Source organism: Cricetulus griseus, chromosome 7 (assembly GCF_003668045.3).
Source record: "Cricetulus griseus strain 17A/GY chromosome 7, alternate assembly CriGri-PICRH-1.0, whole genome shotgun sequence".
NCBI lineage: Eukaryota > Metazoa > Chordata > Mammalia > Rodentia > Cricetidae > Cricetulus > Cricetulus griseus.
In genome coordinates this window covers 101,525,265-101,545,641 of record NC_048600.1, presented here as the reverse complement: position 1 = coordinate 101,545,641, position 20,377 = coordinate 101,525,265, and the positions used below count along the sequence as shown (strand labels likewise).

At 45.7% G+C, this 20,377-nt stretch overlaps 1 protein-coding gene across 1 annotated transcript in view; it reads left to right on the top strand.

Annotated features, from left to right (window-relative positions):
* Positions 1-20,163, top strand: part of Msi2 (musashi RNA binding protein 2) — a 367,643-nt gene extending 347,480 nt beyond the window's left edge. The window contains 3 exon segments of the mRNA XM_035447710.1: positions 10,513-10,724; positions 12,414-12,486; positions 14,996-20,163. Of these exon segments, the coding sequence (XP_035303601.1) occupies positions 10,513-10,724; positions 12,414-12,455 (254 nt within the window). The 3' untranslated portion in view covers positions 12,456-12,486; positions 14,996-20,163.
* The last annotated feature ends 214 nt before the right edge of the window (positions 20,164-20,377 follow it).

Genomic DNA, 20,377 nt, shown 5'->3' with positions numbered 1-20,377 from the left:
GTGAAGGCAATGGGTAATTAATGGCAATATGATACCAAAAAGCCAGTCACAGAAATCTGTTCCATGTGGAGGAATAGCACAGGAGGGATGTGATTAACGTCTAGAACAGAAAAAAATGCATTTGAGGCCTTGCAAATGATTCCCTGTGGCTGGAGAATTAAATGCAGTGTTGGGGGGGGGGGGACAGCTAATGAGGCTACAGAGCTGGACAGAACCAGAGTAGAGGGTTCTTGGTACCCAGCTGTGGAGCCTAGATTCACATTGACAACAAGAAGGGAAACCAGTAGGCGACACCAGGTGTTCATGCTTGGCATACCCTGGCAGCCTTGTCCAGGTTAGAGTGGAAGAGGCAGACAAGTCACAAATAATTCTTACATAGTATAGCCCTGGATGTACATCTGTCTCCATCACCATGGTGAGCTAGCTCTGAGCTCATCGCATAGAGAAGAGTAGGAGACCTCCATGGTGATGGCAACTAGGGCGGAATGCAGAAGGATTCTGTGGTATGTCTTTGCCCTGTGGAGACTCACAGCCTCTAGGGAGGACAGATCACACAGCCAAATTTGAGATCTAGCTATATTCCTGAATGGTCAGAGAGTGCCCAGCAAAGCCAGGAGAGAAGCCTGGCCTTGAGAGGTTGGGAGTGGGAGAGTGGCACTAGGTAGTGTAATACAGACTTAATGAGACTGGACTACCTTGAAGCCAGTCGAGAGTCACGATGCCCACATTGTGGCCTGGGGGTTGGTTCAAATTCTTCTTGGCAGTAGACTGGGAAAGACAAAACCATCTAAGAAAGATGACTAGGCTCCATCCCCTTAGTCCAGGAGGCGAGGCTGTGTGTGCTCCTGGGACTCTGGAAGACAGACACACTACACATTCCTTGACAGGGACACCATTGCCCCACATGTCCTCTACTTTCACTGACAAGTTGTCACCCACTGCCTTCCTTGGACTGTTGGTTCCCATTCCTTTGCCCTCATGGTACACACTGCCCTCATTCTTACTGCTAGGCCATTTCTTGTCCTTCTAGCAGAAAGGCAGAAAGCCATACCTGGTGACCCCTACCTGGGTTCCCTAGCCTCTGTTCTGTGTCCTCAGCCACCTTGCTTCTTGGTGACTTCTGAATGGCAGTTGAGGTTGAGTCACTAAAATGACTCCATGGACTGGGAGATGGCTCAGCTGGTAAAGTCCTGGTTGCACATGCATGAGGACCGGAGTTCAGATCTCCATCATCCATGTGAAGAGGCCAGGTGCGGCAATGGGGAGGCAGAAACAGAAGATGTCAGTGGCTCACGGGCCAAGCCAGTCCAGCCACTTGGTGAGCACCAAGCTTAGTGAGAGACCATGCCTCAAAAAAATAAGCTGAAGGCAATAGAAGACACCTGACATCAACCTCCAGCTGCTACAGGTGCATACACCAGTGTGCACTCACACACAAGCACAAATGGAAAAGCACACCCCCACCACACACACACACACACACATTGAAGCAGGGTAGTTCTGGTTGTCCTGAAACTCACTCTGTAGACCAGGCTGGCCTCCAACTCACAGAGATCTAACTGCCTCTGCCTAAGTGCTAGGATTAAAGGTTTGCACCGCAACACCTGGACACCAGTATGGTTGATGACAGCCCTTCCATACGAGACAGGCCGTCAGTCCTGCAGGAGATGAAATAAGCCAAGGCTGCAATCTTAGTATAGATAGTATAGACAAGTAATTGCTGTGCAATTAAAGTGCACAGAAAATAAAGGGACCCTTTGTTTCTGGATGCTTATGAATATTAATAGAAAGGTCTCCCTTTTCCAGCTTGGGACACCATAGGGCAAGGGACAAAAGAGTACTGCATCTGTGATTGGCTGTTGGGATTAGTCTGTCAGAGGGTAAGAGAGCTACAGCGCTTTCCGCTCTAGCGTGGAATGGGAGAGTTCCTGCCAACATCTCAAAGTAGACACCTTCTGGGAAGTTCCCTTAAAGAAGGGTGTCTTGTTAATGAGAGAATACTAGAGCCACTCCCCAGCTTTAATAATACAACAATAACAGTTCATCAGCAGTCACTCACATTATATAAGCCAGCCAAGTGCTGTGTGCCAAGCCCACATGCCATACTCCACTTAATTCTGAAACCATAATGGGTGCCATCAGTCCCCTTACCATTTTAAAGATTACAAACTGTGCCTCGGGGAAGATAGTAGCTTATCTGAGGTGGCAGTGACAGGATTTGAGCCTGCACCATCAGCCTGTGTTCTCAGCCACTATCAGCACACGCTGCGCTGTACCTGTGTAGCAACGGTTGAGCGAGACTGCAACTTTTAAACACTCAACAGAAAGGCGCAGCTGCTCCCACTCAATTCTCCTATCCTTAGGGGAGGCGATAACCCAAAATCATTTACAAGTGGTCTCGGGAGACATGCTATGGTTTTTGTTGTTGTGTTTTTGTTTTTTGCACCTGCTACTGTTGCAGCCTCACCGCCATGGTTCTGCCTGGCTGTCCTTTGGCTGACATTTTGACCTGGTCCCTGTGTCCATTCAGACCAATGTCAGACAAAGGAGACCCAGAAGAGGTGTGGTCCCACAATGGAGAGCCAGGCTGAATGGAATTATTTGAAGAGAACCTTTGGTTAAAATACGCCTCAAGGAAGTTAGTCACTGTCCAAGGTGATGGAGCAATGGAGGGAATCCCTGAGAAGGCAGACTTCTCAGCAGGGAGGAGTCAGCATCCTTCCCTTTGCCGAGGACAAACTGCACCTGGAAAGTGGTTGGGAAAAACAGCACAGCCCTAGAGCAAGGAGACCATTGGCTACCCAGTTGCTGGGGCTTTGCTGTGGGCCAATGGTGGAGAAAGGGGCGTGTCCATGGATGAAGCAGACGCCTTGCCCAATCTTCTTGGAGAAAGGCTTGGGCACCAGGTACCATAGCAACAGCAAACAGGGGCTCATTTGTTTTGTAGATGAGTAATTACTACACAATTAAAGAAGGCTAAAAATAAATGGGCCCTTTGTTCCTGGCTACTTATTAATATTAATAAAGTGGTCTGTCCAGGCCCGTGGCAAACAGTGAATGCAAGCCTGGGTGGGTGCCTGTGGTGGAGACTGATGTGTGAGGAAAGCAGCCCGGCCCTGTTCCCTGGCCTTGGAGAGTTCTGCATTACAGATAAACACAGCACCCAGGGTACCCTGGACTCTGAAAGTCAATTAGGCACAAACCTAGCCCCTCTCCCCACTAGAGAAGCCCAGAAGCCCAGCAGCAGCTCCATGATTGGAAGAAACACCTTGTCTCATTTCACTGTCTTTGGCCTCACGGTTTCTTTTTATTCCAGCATGACAACCTTTGAACCTTCCACTGAAGTATCCCCTGAGATTTCAGGGGCTCCCCTGCCAGCCTCTCTTTCCCTTGCCTGTCTGGAAGAGTAAACTCATTATGACATGCTAGGGACCATGCCGAGTTCATCACCTCAGTTCCCTAGGTCCTGACCTTCAAAGTTCAAATAGCTAAGTGGATGTTCAAATGGCCGAGAGGTGTACCTGGGCAGAGATGCCTTGTGAGTGAGAAATAGCTCAGAAGATAAACCCATAGCAGGAAGGGCGGGGCATCAGACGACATGGTTCCAGGCATGCTTCCACCTCTACTAAATGAGGATTTCAGACTTATAAGCCCTGGTAGGTAACATCAGCTCTGCAGCTCTGTATTGCTGCTATATCCAAAGCTCGTGATCTTTTGTCCTAGGAGGCATAAGCAGTGAAAATGACAGTGGCTTAAGGATAGCCTGCAGAGAAAGCCAGGAGCGTCCCAGTGATAGAGAATTTGGTGGGGGTGTGGAGTGTGCACTTGAGAACATTCAGCTGTCGAGTGCTGGATGCATGAAGGTGGCAGGCCTTGTGCTTACAGAGTTAGAATCACATTTTCAGTCTGTCAGATTCCCAGCACTAAGTGTGCTTGGTAGGACCTTTTAGGGTTCTGCCTTTGTGGATGGTGTTCGTTAATAGAGACCTGCGTGCTCTTGCAAGCAAGTGGATCCCTGAGTTCTGATCCCTGATGCTCACATAAAAGCCAGGCACAGCTGCATCTGTAATCCCAGCCCTGGGGAGGTAGACATAGGTGGATCCCTGGAGCTGACTGGTCAGCCTGCTTAGCCAAATAGGTGAGCTCCAAGTTCATTGAAAGACCCTGTCTTCACTAAGGTGGAGAACAATAGAGGAAGACACTTGACATTGGCCTCTGTGCCCTCCATGTGCACACACCCACAATACATAGATAGACCATACATACACAAATTCAATAACAAAAGACCTGCTAATCACTGCTGATGAGCAAGTCAGCCTGAAGATTTGAGTCAGTGCAACTGTGCTTCATGCTAGAATCATCTGGGAGTATTTTTCTTAACTTACTTGTTGCTGGCAAGGTGAACCCAAGGCAAAGCCAGCATGTAGTTATAGCTTCAAGTCCTGGTTGGTTGTATAGCTACATAGCATCCCTGACCATCACAGACACCCAGCATGAGAGGTCACCAGGACAGGTTTAGGGTCCCTATGGGCTCAGGGCTCTTCTACCTACCAAAGCCAACAAGATCACCATCAAAGATAGCCTTAAGGGCTCTTGGTCTCTTTGGCATGACTTTTCTACCTTCTTTGAGACCAGCCTGAGATTAGGAGCAAACAGTTTAGAGCAACCATAAACAGAAAAACAGGCATACTCCTAGACTAGCTGACAAATGGGGGCCTCTTGCTAAGGTTGGAGTTTGTTTGTTATTAAAGACCTAATTAGGAACTTGAGAGGGAGCTGAATGGCTCTGCGCTTGGTTAATTAGTGACATGTATGCGCCCGCTTTGAACTTCAAGGACACAGAGCTATTAGTGCTTACATCAAAAATGGATTAAACTCCTGTGCCTTTACAATCATTAAAGACAGGACTGCTCAAGTGGAAAGCCTTTTGTACTGGTCCTCTAAGGACTGTGCCCTGGACACCCTCCTCACCCACCACCTACCACCCACACCCAGCTGCTGGATCCCCTGGCACTGAGATACTGTTAGATGCAATTAGGCTATAAATGCCAATCAGCTGTAAGGTGTCCCAGCTCCCCTCTGGGCCCAGCAGAGTGGGATGACCTTTGAGATAGTCATTTGGGGACCCCACTGTGTCCAGGCACTTTTGAAAGGTGCAGGAACCCCAGTAAGGGCTCAGGCTTGGCCAGTGCCCCCTCCTGCTTACTGACTCCCAACACTGACTGCAGTTCTGGTTTTTGCATGGCTCTTGGTTTTATGAGAGTGCAAGGTGACCTAGTCCTCAGCAGAGATGGAGGTCCCCATATCTTATTAGGCACCACCCAAACTTGGGGAGCCTCCCTGGCTTGTCAGAGTGATGTCTGCAGCACTGAACTATGATTCAAAGAGGGCTACCTGAGCCATGTCGTGACTGAAAGCATGTGTACTTTCAAGTTAGAATGGGGTTCAGTCCTAAGACCCTGGGTTTGCTCATCTATTACACAAGGGTGATGGAGCCCATCTTAAAAGCTGTTGAGTGAGTGGCTTTTCCTGCCTGACACCTCTTGTCTCCTTATCTTTCACCTACCTTGGCCCAGTAGTGTGCACTAGTGGTAATTCTCCCCTGCCATTCCTAACAGAGATGTGCTGACCACTGATTGTTACATAGTTTTTCATCACGGCTGGGATACAATGCTAGGCCATCCTTAAGTCTGTAGTCCTGGCCCTGGATTCTATAATCCTTCAGCATGTTTGTAATACAGAAAAATGTATACTGGTCATATAAGGAGTATCGTATAAGACACAAAGGATCTCTGGCTGGGGCAGACAGGGATGTGACCTTCAGGACTGAGCACGTAGCAGCAGCGTAGCAGTAATCGGGTGTGACTGGAGACAGTGGGGAACCATACTGGTTTCTTCCTCGGTAAGTTAGGTAGATGATGTGCTTCTAGGGTAAGGGCCATTTTCAGATCAAAACAGACCAAGGTGCTTTCTCAGTGGAGTTGGCCTAGACTCACCAGACTGTTAGAGGGGAGTCTGTAAGCCAGCCACATAGAGGCGGTAGCTCCCTGGCTCATTTTAGAAGTGTGGGGGAAGCTGCCTGGGAAGCTCTAGCCTAGCATCCCCAGGTAAGGATCTGCGTTCCCAGCATAGGTTGCTGGTCCATTTCTGCTCCCATCTCTGGCATGAGACAAGAGAGCTTCATTGGGTCAGCCATCCGGGTGTTTTCTTAAGCATAAGGAAGCTTTTCATTTCATGTAAAATGCCTCCAACTCTCATTCAAATACATTCTTCTTGCTTTGCTGTCCTTCTGAGGCATGGCAAGTGTCCCAGCTTTTCAGATTGCCCCTCCCCCAAGAGTACTTTCTTCAGGTCCAGGGTGATTAAATGCACCAAATGGATGGATTAGACCCTTTTGTAACTCACCTTCAGGTTTGTATGGCAAATGGATTGCATTTTCCTCTATTGGATTTTGCTAAATATGCATACAGTACCTGTGTTGGGCTCTGCATATACCCGATAAGTCATGGAGCATTTTCTCCTCTTCATTCTCACAGCAGCCTATAACTCGGATTGCATAAGGGATGCATTACTCATGTGTTACAGATAAGGACACAGGCTGGACCAGGGCACACAAGTGTCAGGGTCAAACTCAGTTCTTCTGACTCCAAGTCCAGTGTCCCCCTCCTCTCTCTATTATGCCTCCTCTCGAGGGTACTGCCTGGACTGGGAAAGCCTAGAGGATGCTGGGGGTCAGGTGCAAAAGGAGGAACCAACCGAGAATTAAGCCAGGGCTGTGGACATTGCTCAGAATTGCTGACTGGGAAGGGAGCCTCCTTACCGTAGTGAGCCAAACTGTCAACCTAGCACAGGACTTGTCCCAGGCCATATGACAGTCTCAGCTTTTGCTGAAGACATGCTGATATTTCTAGATATTACTGCACACATGCACGCACACACAGCTGGACTAGCCACACAATAGTCAAGATGTCCTTCTATACCCATGAAAAGTGATGTCCCCTCTCTTTTTCCTAACCTGGTCCTGGGGTGAGGGGACCAAACCTGACTCCTTCAACTGAGTTTTAGTGCCTAAGGATGAGCCCTTCGTTTCACAGAGAGCACCTCACAGGAACTTGGCTTCTTGCCCACTCCTGTGCCTCTTACAGCTTGGAGGAGGAGAGGGTTCTTGGGTGACCTGGTTATCAAGCAGCCAAGTAGTACACTTAATATGTGGAACTGTACTGATTTCCAGAAAAATAGAAAGTCCTTTGTCCCAGCTTCCTTCTGGCTGGCTATCAGAACCAAGTGTCTGTCCCTATCCCTTTCTGAAGAGTGTTCCCAAATATGCTTTAGGTTGCTTGCCGTCTGGAGTGCGGTTCTTCTGCTGCAGGAGCCACAGTTGTTGTTGACTGTGGAACCTGAAGAGACATCGCTCCTCCATGGCCAAACCTATCAGGGCAAAGGTTCTGCTGTCCCTGGAGAAGGAGACCAGTTTGGAACTACTGGTGTTTATTGCCTGCCAACCGTACTCTCTGCCCACCAGCCAAGTCTCCCAGCCTTCACTGGGGCTTGGGCTGAGCAAGTGTGTAATAATGGAACTGGGAGTGGTGGGAAGCCACGTTGTAGGACAGCGCCTTTCTTCCCATTATGCTGTTAGTACCATTTGATGACATATGACTGCATAGGAAGGGGTGTTGTAGGCCTAAGGTGAGCTCAATGTGAAATTCCCTCCAGACCACCTCAAGCACCAGGCTTCCAAGTGCTCATGGAACCAGAAAAGTTGCCAAGGGTAAAGAGAATGCCAGCGGCCCTCCTGCCTTCTAAGCCTTCCACAGAGGTCTCTCTGGACCGCGTTCTTCCATGGGCATGCTGCCCTTATCCTTCTCTGGCTGGATTAGTTCTCCAGATGGCTCTCCTGCCTTCCTTCTCTCCAGCCCCTGTCTAGTATCATGCTGGAAACACATCCTACCAGAGGAGAAAGAAGCTGAAAAATCTCCCTCCATCTTCCACTTGCCCTTTCCCAGCCCTGCCCCACCCTCTAACCCTAAGTCAAAGCAAGCTAATTCCTTCCTCGGTAGAGGGAGGGAGTTGGTGCCTGGGTAGACCAAGAGCCCACTGTCTAGCTCTGTACATTTGCTGATCCCAGGTGGAAAAGGTATGTTCCACCAAGATAGTGCCGCCTTTTGGATATCTCAGCTGGATAGTTGCCTCCATGAGCAAAAAGTGCCAAATGTTATCTGCAGGCTTAATCTTCTTTATTCAAAAATTCCGCTGTCTTGGTTGTCTGCCAGTACATTTCCAAATAAGTGATTCACTTGCTTTAAGCCTCTTTACCCTGCCCTCCTCTTTAACCCACTCTCTCCATTGTCTTGTTTATTAATTTCTGGGCCAGTGCTTCAAAGGGGCTCATCCTGCCCAAGGGCTTCCTGAGGCGTCAGTGCCTCTTTCCTCTGCTGCAGCGGGAGCCCAAGCCCAGCTTGGTTTGGGCCACTTTGCATCTTGTGTCCTTCTCAAGTACATGAATCTCTTCTCTCACTCCTGTGACAAGTGCAAGGGGGAAAGAATCAGCCCACTTCCACGTTCTTCAAAGTCCCAAGAGAAGTGAGGTTGTCCAGCTACAGGTCCCGGGCAAGAGGGACTCCACTCTTCACTTCAGATACTCTCTTGGCCATGGAAGACAGCTGTTACAGGGCAGAGGAGAGATGCCACAGGAGCTAGGAGGCAGATGTGAGCCTTCTTCTAAACATGTTAGCAGCTGCCAGCCTCACACTCGCTCAAAACCAATAAGAGCTTACTTTTATGATAGAAATTGTTTTGGGTTTGGGGGAGGGGTGTTTTGTTGTTTTTTAAGAGAGGATCTCAATGTGTAGCCTTTGCTGGCCTAGAGCTCTCTCTCCGTAGACCAGGCTGGCCTGGAACTAATAGAGATCCATCGGCCTGCCTCTGCCTCCCAAGTGTTGGGATTAAAGGCACGCGCCACCACCCAAGGCCTATGCTGGAAAATTTTTTTAAACAGAAAGTAAAGTTGAATCTACTAAGAGGGTGTAAAGCTGAGGCAGAATTCACCTGTTTGACGGTCTAGGGGCCTCAGTTGAAAGGTGTGATGGGGTTAGGGATAAGCAAAGATGAAACCTAAGGTGGTGCAACCTTTGGCCGCCCCTCCCCCAGACAGTGCTCAGTCTCTGGCTGTGTGGATGCCAGGTCTCCCTCTGTAGCCAAGGCACATTCTGAGCTTTGGTTTTCCCAGTCTGGGGTTTCTGCCTGAGATAATGTTACCAAAATGCACTGTGGTCAGACCCACTTTAGCTGTCAGCTGGTTTGTTAGTATCCTCTGCATTCATACTTCATTGTGTTTTTTGTATCGGTTTTTTTTTTTTTTTTTTTTTCTTTAAATCCACAAGAGGAAAAATAAAGAGACTTAAATTCGCCTGGCACTTCGCTCTCCACTTGTCCTCTCTATCCATGTAGATGAGGGGGTTGGAGGCTCGTGTTTTGGGTACCCTGTTAGGACCATTGGCTCCACCCCAGCCTTAGCTAACCTTCAGGTTACCATTCCCACCCCATCCCCTCCCTCCATCCCCTGCTCTGCACCCCAAAGAAGGACTTTGCCGCCATCATTACTGTTAAGATGCCCAAACTTTCCATGACATATCCCATCCTGTGACCACTTCAGTATTGCCAACTTTCATGCAGGGTATAAATGGAAGGGGTCGGGAGGGAGGGAGTAGCCAGTGGGGAGGCGGGAGGAGGAGGGATGCAGAATTCCAGAGATTTCTTGTATTTTATTTTTATTTTTGTCTTACTTTTAAGAGAAACACCAACACATTATGGCCATAACAAATTGAGATCTATTCTTTATACTGGTAGCATCCCAAAACAAAGCATGAAACGAAATGAAAACTTACACATACACATCAGACAACAAAAATTAAAGGGAATGTAATCCAATCCTGTGACCCAAAGATTTTTTTCTTAGCAGAAAGGACATCAAAATTGCTATTTGTTTTCCTGTCAATAGATAATTTAATCTCAATCATTAAACAAACAACTGCAGGTAGTCTAAGGAAATCGATTCCTTGTTTAGTTTGCATGGAACTGTGAATGCCCATGTCTCAACTGAGCCCAAATCTAGATCAACTGCAATTTAGAGGCAGTCAATTCATGAATTCTGGCTGTGTAAATAGAGGGGCGGCTTTAGAAATACCCTCTTTCTCTCTTTCTCTCTCTCTCTCCATATATACCTATTTCTATTGTGATAACTTGGTGGGCAGTGAAGCACCTCCGGTTGGTTGCCATACTGTGTTGAATGATTGTTTTTTGTTTATTTTTTTCTATCTATCTCTGGAGCTCCAAGCTTCTTAGTGATAGCCTGGGCTGACTATTCTTGAGTCCCTGCTGATGTTTTCGCATGGCCTTGGTTGAGTGTTAGAAGTTGGGCCTCAGCTGTTTTTTTTTCCTCGAGTGTTTGGCTTGTAATGATCGGTGCATGCCTGGCTTCTGGCCTCATACCCAGCTCTATTCTCTGCACACCAGTCCTGAATAGCTACAGTGCTCAACCGAATTTTGGCGCGCCCGCTTCCCCGGCAGGCTCCAACCCGGCGCGGCCCGGAGGCTTCCCGGGGGCCAACAGCCCAGGACCTGTCGCCGCCGATCTCTACGGCCCTGCCAGCCAGGACTCCGGAGTGGGGAATTACATAAGTGCAGCCAGCCCCCAGCCTGGCTCAGGCTTCGGCCACGGCATAGCTGTAAGTACCTACCTCTCTGCCTTCCCACCTCTTCCTTCCTCACCAACTCTACACAGCCCATGGGAGGAAAGGCATAAGGGCAGAGAAGAGACAGGGTGACCCCCCATCAACAGCAGGCCAGCTGAAGCTCCCATCTGCTGGCCCAGCCATGGAGTGTAAGATGTACGGACAGCTCTACTCATCCCTCCATCCCCTTTGGCCTTTGCAACCTTGAACCACTCATACCACCATGGCCCTGGCTACAAAGTAAGAATAGGATACTTTCAAAAAAAAAAAAAAAAAGTGAGAATGAGCAGATAGCCTAAATCATGTTGTTCTGGCATGCGGTTAGTCTTCATGCCACTCCCCTCACCTCAGTGGGCAGGACTCCCACCTACCTGGAAAGTGGTAGTGGGGAAGCTCCTCCTTCCCAGGTCATTCCTTTGCTAATGTTTTCTTACAGTTTCCAGGTTCCAAGTAAGTTCCCATTTTCATTCTTTAGCTGCAGCCCCCCCCAAAGGCCAGATGCATTTGATATCTGTAATGCTCTGTGGTTCTATAATCTGACTAATCCAGGCAATGGAGATTTGCTTAAGAGATTTGCATGCTGTTTTCAGATTGTATTGTTCTTTTCCCTCCTGGTGTGTAAGCATGAATGTGCCTGAGCCCATTTGCTGACAGTCCCCTCCATTTTTGGAAAAAAAAAAAAAAACCAAAAAAACAAACAAACAAAAAAAAACTAGGGCTAGTCTCAGCCCTAGTCAGCCTCATTCTTCTGGAGGCAATTTGATTTTGAGTTGAGATAGGGGTGTCTGCTGTCCCAGGCTACATCCTGCATCAGATTCTGTATCTGGGAGAAAGTGGGCAGACTCTTGTCTCTGGGACTGTGCTGGGGGGACCAAAGCCATTGTGAGAGCCTGGGGGACCAAGGCAACTTTATTCATGCCTCCTGGCATTGGAGGAACATCACACACGCACGCACGCACACACACACACACACACACACACACACACACACACACACACACACACACATTCACATATTTGTACATGTCAGCCAACCCTGTGATTCCTGAGCCCTCTTTCTATTCCCTCCAAAGCCAGTATTACTTGAATCAGTAGTTTGATGAGTCTAATCCCCTCGTATCAACTGTAGTACCAGATCCAAAACATTGTTCTTCAGCCCAGAGCTGCGTCAATTTGGGGGCCTGTCCATCAGTGCTCAGAACACGACTCAGTTCCAGTTTTCAGCAGCAAGAAACACACACCCTGTTTGTTCTTGAAAACCTGGGTCTTGGTACCTTCACACTGTGATGTTATTTCTGAAATCATCACAGGCCATCACCGTTGGATCAGCACCGACATTTCACCCCTCAAATGCATCTGTTGAGACTGAGGATGGAGAGACCCTTGAATTTGCCCTGTGGGGTTCATGGTCACTGTGGGCATTGTTTAGGGCATGAGTCCTTCAGAGTTTGGCTCTTGGTTTCCCCTTGGGCAGTATACAAGCTTGGGTGGGGGAATCACAGGGCAGGAAAGGAGGGAGCTGGGGACAGTGTCACCCTAACTCCCCATGCATAGTGTCTCAGAATTACATATTCATGCTGGCAACCACAGACTCTAGTCCTAGAGGTGATCTCCTTTCCCAGAGTATGACAATCTGTTCCCATGTATAGCGCACTGATGACCTTAACAATTGTGCAATTTTAGGGACCTTTGATTGCAACGGCCTTTACAAATGGATACCACTGAGCAGGTGCTTCCGTTGCCATCTCACTCTGAGGTATTACCGTCTCTGCCATGCGTCTCCGCCTTGCCTGCGTGTCCGTACACATATGTGCCCTGCTCATACGTGTACACACATGCCCATCTCATCACATGACATCTCTCTCTCTCTCTCTCTCTCTCTCTCTCTCTCTCTCTCTCTCTCTCCCCCTTTCCAAGGAAGTGGGGACAAAAAAAAAAAATCCAATCTCTTAGGCTCTCATTTCTTCCTTCAGCTTTTAATCATGACCTTCATCCATCTGCCTCTCCTCCCTCCTTCCCTCCCTCTCCCCTCCCTCCCCCCTCCCCCCCTCATTTGTCCATTTTGATTTGGTTCTTTAGCCCCATCTCTGTATTTTTCCCATCCTCATCTTTTTTTCTTTCTTGAGTGTGGGAAACTGGAAGGTGATCTCACATTGTGCCCACTCCAGGGAGATGGATTGGCGGGTAAATTGGTCTTGTGCCTGTCCCAGGGCCAGGGGATGGGGAGCAGGACCATTCTCAAAGTCCTGTGAACTGACCCTGTGTGTTCCTGGGGCTCAGCCAATGGGGTTTGTGCAGCTAAACGGCCCGACTCCATCTTTTTCATGAAAAGAAAACATTTTTTTTTTTTTTTGCCAGTTAACTATGGGGTAATTATCAAGATCACCACACGAAAAGCAAATTAAATTAACAGCATCACCTGCCTAACGTGAATTTGGATCCCTGCCAGTTTCTTAACCTTTTAAACTGAGCTCAAGTTAATTAAACATTTTTTAAATCACTTTGATGGAAATGCAGAGGTGGTGGGACAGAAGAGAGCAGGTAGTGAGCAGGCCTCTTACCACAATCTCCTCCAAAAACGAGTATCTGTCGTGCTTGGGAAGAGCACCAGAGGGTGCTCTTGCCGGCAGAGGGCCGGCATCCTCATAGAAGCCCGACGTCTGTCCTCCTGACGTCTGTCTTGTAGTGGCATATAAGCTGGAAGATAGGAAGGCAAGCACTGTGTCTCTTTAGAAGAGGGAAGGTGATGGCTGAGGCCTTAGAATAGGTCCTACTTGGAAAATCCCATTAGCTCTTGACTCTTGGAGCTGGCGAGGGGTGGAGGGAACAGCTCTGGGTTTGTCCTCTCATAGAGAGGAATTGGGGGATTGATCCTAGCTCTGAGCAACTGAGACCACATAGATGGGGACCAATTGAGAAACTCAGTTGAGTTGAGCTCCACAAATCGTTTAGATTACTCCTATGTTGCTGCTCGACTAACTCCACTGCCTCTCTTAACCAAATAAACCCTGTGTATGAACTTTCCCGTTCCTTGTCTCCATTGCTCTCCATCACTGGCAGAGCCAGAAGCCACTAACAGTCTCAAGAGAGCTACTCGCTACTAATGAAGCCGGGTCTGGGGGCTTGGGGACAGTAAGGTGCCTCTGAAATGAGGAGGGCTGATAGGGCCAGGAACTCTGAGTGCTGAAGATGGCTTCAGCTAGCAAATAAAGAGGGACTCAAAGACTGCCTAGGGATGCCAGCTACTGGGGCTTCCAGTGTCCAATTCTCCCCGCTCCTCCTCGTAAGGCTGCTATGACATGCCCTAGGGAAGGTAGAGTCTGGCCCCAGTCTATGTCCATCCTCCAACCCTAAGACTCAGTTTCTACACAATGATAAAGTAGTAACCAGGAAAGCAGCAGTCTGAAACCCACCCCCTAGTCAAGTCACATGACTGCAAAGCAGCTGTGAAAGACCAGGCAGGCCCATCATTTGTCTCCAGCAGAAGTGACCCTCTGACATTTAGTACCATCCACAGAAGAGCCTAGGCCCACAGGCAATCCAGGATAACCCAGTTAGCAAACCTGAATCCTGGACCTGTGTGGATTTTCTTGAACCGGGATTAGTTATTTGGTTTGGGGTTTTGTTGTTGTTGTTGTTGTTGTTTTTTAAGTTTTTGTTTGTTAAATAGTTAACATCAGTCCCTTAGTATATAATCTCCTAGTACAAATTCACATTTTTTCAGTCGGTCACACTTTTTATTTGATTGATTATTTTTACTTTTGTTTTGATGTTTTTTGGCTTTTTGAGGCTGGGTTTCTTTGTGTAACTCTGGCTGTTCTGAAACTTGTTCTGTAGTTCAGGCTGGCTTCAAACTCACAGAGATCCACCTGCCTCTGCCTGCTGAGTGCTGGGATTAAAGGCGTGTGCCACCATAGTTTTTTCTTAAACATAGCTTCAAAAACAAAAGTTAAACAGAAAGGGGTTATCTATCCATGTGTGATCTGACCAAGTAGCTGAGACCCATGCTGACTCTACTTCCCACCATGACCTCCAGAACTTTCCAGCCCTGTGTCAGATCTGTCTGTCCTCTTCCCAGCATCAGGCTGGGAAGTCAGCCATCAGCCCAGCCGTTTTCACACACACACACACAGTCACACAACCTAGTCCCTTGACAACTGTAGTCGAGACCTTGGAATGAACCATATGTGTGCCTGACGTTTCTCTTTCTCTCCCTCCCCCACTTATGTTCTCTTCGGGACACGTCTGACCTCCCTGCCCTACAGAGCATACCTGGATGTCCAGGCAAGACTGGGCGAAGTTTCTGAGTGGTCCTTTGTTTAGGTGATGTCCTCAGACCTGGATCCCCACCAGCCTCACTCCTCATCCCAAGCAGAGGTGGCACACTTTGGATTGAGGGTTGACTACATCTCATCTCACCAACCTGCTGTAATATAAGACAACAGCTTTTAAACGTGTATATAATCCATGATTTTGGTTTGGTTCTGTTTGTTTTTCTTGGTGGTCTCCCTCTCCCTCCCCCCCCTTCTCCCTTCCCCTTTGAAATCTCCCTGAATCACATTTGGTAGTGATTTTTGACTTAGTCTAGTGTCACCTTAGCTTAATACCTAGTGAAAAGCTAACCATAGTATACTTGTTATATATTAAGGAGTTTTCTTTTCTTTTTTTTTCTTTAAAAGGAATTTTGTTTTGTTTTGTTGTTTTGATTCTGTTCTCACTTTTAACGGATGCTGAGATGGTGATGTTACTCTCCATTTTTGGTACCAATGCTGAGACTGTAAGAATTTTCATCTGGGACTTTAGCACACACTTAAGCAGAGTTGTGATGTGCGGGGCGGGAGGTGGGCATAGACTCTCTATGTTACATTATAGAAGTGACATGCAGTTGGCTGCTTAACAGACTCTCTGGCAGTTCATTTTTGTGACGTCTCTTTGTTAACCTAAGTCTATTTTCGGCAATAAGGTAAGGACGGCCGTGTTTTGAGGGTCCTCCTTTTCTATGAGTACTTCTTTTTTTTCTGTTCAAAGAGGTCGTATTATAAGGTTTTTTGAAATTGTGAATTCTAAAAAACAAAAAACAAACAAAAAAAGTTGTAAATAGAATTCCATTAACTACATAGAAACTATTAAAAAAGAGAATCAAAAATATTTTTGTGGGGGAGTTGCTCCCAGGCAGTTAGGTACCCTGGAAGGAGGGAGGGGAGGGAACCTTGATGAAGCCGGAACTACACAACACAAGAGCACCCAGCTGCCAGGGCCACCTGGAACTCCACTCTTAGCGCCTCTGTTGGTGTGGTAGACCTAAGAACCGCATTAGCACCCTGCCAGCCCAGCAATCTCTCTGTGCACAGCTTCAAATGTTATGGTCTAGCTAGATTTTTATTTAAAATATGAAAAACTGCTTTTCCCAAGACATTTTTTAAAGAAAAAAAACAAAGCTACAATTTTAATATTTAACATATTTAAAGTTTCAAAGCACACCTGTTTTGGCTTAGGGGAGGGGCAGGGTAGGGACATTCTTTTTCAGTCTTAATTTTTAAATATCTGATCATTTTATATTGTCCAATCATTTCAGCACCTCCAAAGGTCCCTAGGGTACTCTGTCTCTCTCCTCACCCTGTCCCCCATTCTGCCCCCAGAGAGGGGGCCCATGGGCCAGGAGTGGATAAGCCTGCATGACACACCCTTTCTCCACTCACTTTCTATTTACAAATTAGGAAAGCAACCTTTCGGTTTATATATATATATTTTTTTTGATACCTCAGTGCTGCAAGTATCATCAGAGAGGCTATGGAAGAGTTTTTTTTTTAATTTATTGTAGATGTAAACAGAATTTTAAAAATAAAAAGTATAAACATCACTGCACTGTGACTGGTGGGAAAAACTGACAGTTTCCTGTTTGCACATGTTTGACATTTGGCTGTTATAATATATGGTCCTCAGTTGGGGGAAGACACTTAGGATGAAGGATATTTTTTAATTTAACTTTTTTTTTTTAAATATTGGTAATAGGTCGGCAACAGAAACTGTAGAAGTACAACTCAATAGGTGGCATTAAAGCGTATTGTAGTGTGGATATATATTTTTTCTTTTTTAAAATGTGATATTGACATTTTATTAATATTTTTTAAATTGTTACGTTTATAAATTTGGTACTTAAGGCACAGCCAGTATGAGACACTGAATGCGACATTTATTATAAAGAACTGCTGCACTCCTATTTTTATAAATTTTACTAACAATAGACTAACATAGACATTCATGGACATGGTAGCGCAAAAGCATCTTCAACCTAAAAGTCTCCAAAAAGCTAATTCAGAAAGAAAGTAAAGAAGCCTGCTTCCATCATAATTAAATTCTAATTAAATGCAACTTTAAAAAAAAAGAAAGAAAATCATGTTCTTTGTTTTTAAAATAAAATGCTGGGTTGTTTGGGAAGGTTTTGGGTTTTGGGGTGTTTTTTTGTTTGTTTGTTTGTTTGTTTTCAAGTTTCCAAACAACTAAACTGAGTAAAATGCTGGATGCTTTTAAAATACAAAGCTTATTTAAGTAAAAAAAAAAAAAAACAAAATTGAAGTTTTATTTTGAAAAACAGCAACAAAGAGAAAGTGAGAGACACTAAATTCCCAGCAATTCAGTGTCTAGTTAGGGAATGAATTACTCTTTAGTCCATGTTGGTGATGTCCTGTCCCCAGCCCCCGCCCATTTCTCCGCATCCCCATCACCTCATAGAAGACTCTTTGTTGATCATCGTTTGTTAATAATGTATAAAATGGCTATCTTGTAAGCGTGCTGTCTTGGTACTAGCGTAGTGACTTTTTTTCTCCTCTTCTAGTACATATTGATAGGTATAACGTAATTAAGGTTTAAAAAAATTAGACATAGTTATTCAGATTTAGGACCAGTAAGGATAGGACTTTCTCTTATTTATGAAAAGAAAAAAATGCTAATAATTTGGGGGCAGTTTTTTCCTTTTTTTTTTTTTCCAAGTTCAAATTTTATTTTACTTTTGCTGATTTGATGTGGTTTCAACTAACCCAAGGTCTCAAAATGTTCAAACGCCAGCCGACTCTATGGCGTTTTGTAGGTCCCCGCCCCCCCTCTCTGTGAAGGGGTGTGCCATACTACCTTAAATGCAAACACTAGATATGCAAAACTGGATTTTTTTAATTTATTTTTTAAAAGAGGGAGGCATGGTATATTAAAATGATTTTACTAAGAGAAAAAAATATTTTTTTAAGGATGCTCAGAAGAAATTGATAATCTGTGTGAATATGTTTTAGATGTTTATATACATTTTGAAGAGACCCAGTAGCCCATAGCACAAATCTTGTGACCATCTGATATGTTTTCAAGTGGCTACCTAGGTTAAGGTTCACATTAGTCTCCCCTCCTCATCTAGAAGTCCATCTTAAACAGTTTTTGTAAGTTCTTTTAACACTGATGTCCATCCTTGTCTTTGTTTCAGTTGAACTCAGTAGCAACTGCGGGGACCTTCTCCTTAGGGAAGAAACCCTCTTGGGTAACGGCACTTCCCTGGCATTATCAAAAGCCACCAGGGGACTCTCTGGCTTCCAGATCCATCTGCCTGAGACCCCAGGCTCCTCTCCTCCCAAGAGGGGAGATGGAGTGGCAGTGACTCTTGGTCCCCTTCCTACTTCAGCCTGGATGTGGGGCTGGTGGAGATGACCAAGCCTGGGTTTCCTCCCCAGGAGCCACTGTGTGTGTGGGTTGTGGCCTTCCTCATTCTGCTTGGGAAAACCAAACAGCCTCACACTCTATCCCCATCGCTCATTGGCTTGAGTCAAATGAAGCCCCAATAGGCCTTTGAGGTTTTTTTATCCTTCATAACCATTCTCTTAATTTGAACTTGTAGCTTGGGCTTTAAGGTAGCATGGCTCGATTGCTGTCAACTTAATGTTTCAATGCACAGCAATTCACAGCCAGTGAATGTTACACACATCTTGCTAGACTAGTATGAAAATCATTGGGTAATTGTGGGTTCTAATGACCTGAAAGGTGTCCAGTTTTGTTTTGTTTTGGGGGTTGGTTTGTTTTTATTTTGTTTCTTTTTTTTCATTTGAGAATTTTGGGGGGAAATTATTTTTGATTCCAACTAGAAAAACAAAAGCTATTTTGATCTTTAGTGGAAACGAGGGCTAGGGACTTAGCCTCCACCACCCCTACCACACTGCTTCATTCTGCCGTTCACTGACTGCAGCATCTTCGAGACTAAAGCAATATAGTTTCCTACATTTTTTTTTATTGAAGGTCAGCCATGCTTTCTGTATTATATTGCATATGAAATTGTTTACAAAAGAAACACTAACTCATACTTCTCTCTATCATTTGGAAGTGACACACAGGAACAGAGGGAATTTGGAGGGCAGGTGAGGGATGGGAGAGATTTTGGGGGTTGTAGGGAGCGGGGGTTTTTTGTTTTGTTTTGTTTTGTTTTTTTCTTCTTGATTGTGCTTTACTGACCAGATCCTCCAGGGAACGCAAAAGCCAGCCAGGCAGAGAGAGAGAGTAGAGAAAAGGGGCAGGCTGTGGGTAAGAACAGAGACACTGGGAAGCTCCCCCACTCTCAGCTACAGCAGAAAACAAAGATCAGCTGAGTCCAGACACTACACAAGGCAATGCTGGAAGTGAAGCAAAACTTTATACTGTTTAAGTTGTTTTCTTCTTTCTTTCTTTTTTTTTCTCACCAAAAAAATGTAAATTAAAATACAAAAACAAACATATAATTAAAACCGACCCCTCTCGGGGATCAACCATAATTCAAACACGGCTATTTGATAATCAGAAGGTATTGTCTCAGATAGGATTCCATTTCCGGGAGGCAGGGCACGAGAGGGGAAAGGAGCAGGACTGAGAGACAGTTCCAGAGCCTCAATGGAAGGCTCCTACTGCTGTATTCTGTACATACTGTACCACCCTGTGTGGTGTCTGTGAGTGTGCTCTTGAGTAGCGTGGGCTAGCCAATTTGCCATTCATGGTGTTAAACTCAGAATTCCATATGTAATAGGATGCAAGTCTAAGCGTTTCATGTGGACATAAATGTATCTAAATAAAACTTTCCCTAGCACTGTGGCTGACCTCACCCTTACTTTTATACTTTAGTATGAAACTGACAAGAACTTTGGTAGTGAGTATTTTTTTTATATATATACATATATATGTATCTATATATATATATATATCTCAAGCATCTTTCAGGTCTTTGTGTGTGGCTTTCTTAAAGCCCTGTTGTAAAAAAAAAAAAAATACTATGTGGATGGCAGTCTCTCACATCACAGATGTGGAAAGTATAATTTTATATTTGTATTTTCAAATAAATAAGTTTGTGAAAGGTTTCCATCCTCTACTGTGGTCCAGAAATCAATGTGTTTGTCTGACAAAAAAAATAATAAAATAAACTGTTTTGAACAGAGTCTTTTAGTGTTCTTGCACTTGGAGAGGCTGGGGTGGGCAAAGCTGCTGTTGGGTTTGGGGTATTACTGAGTGTTGTTTTCCACTCTTTACTCTTGTGAGGGGCGCTGCCACCCAACTCCCAAATAAATCACACAGAAGGTTTTCTGTCTTATAAATACCTTAGCTGACTTGTTTTTAGCTAGCTTTTCTTAAATTATCCTGTCTATCTTTTG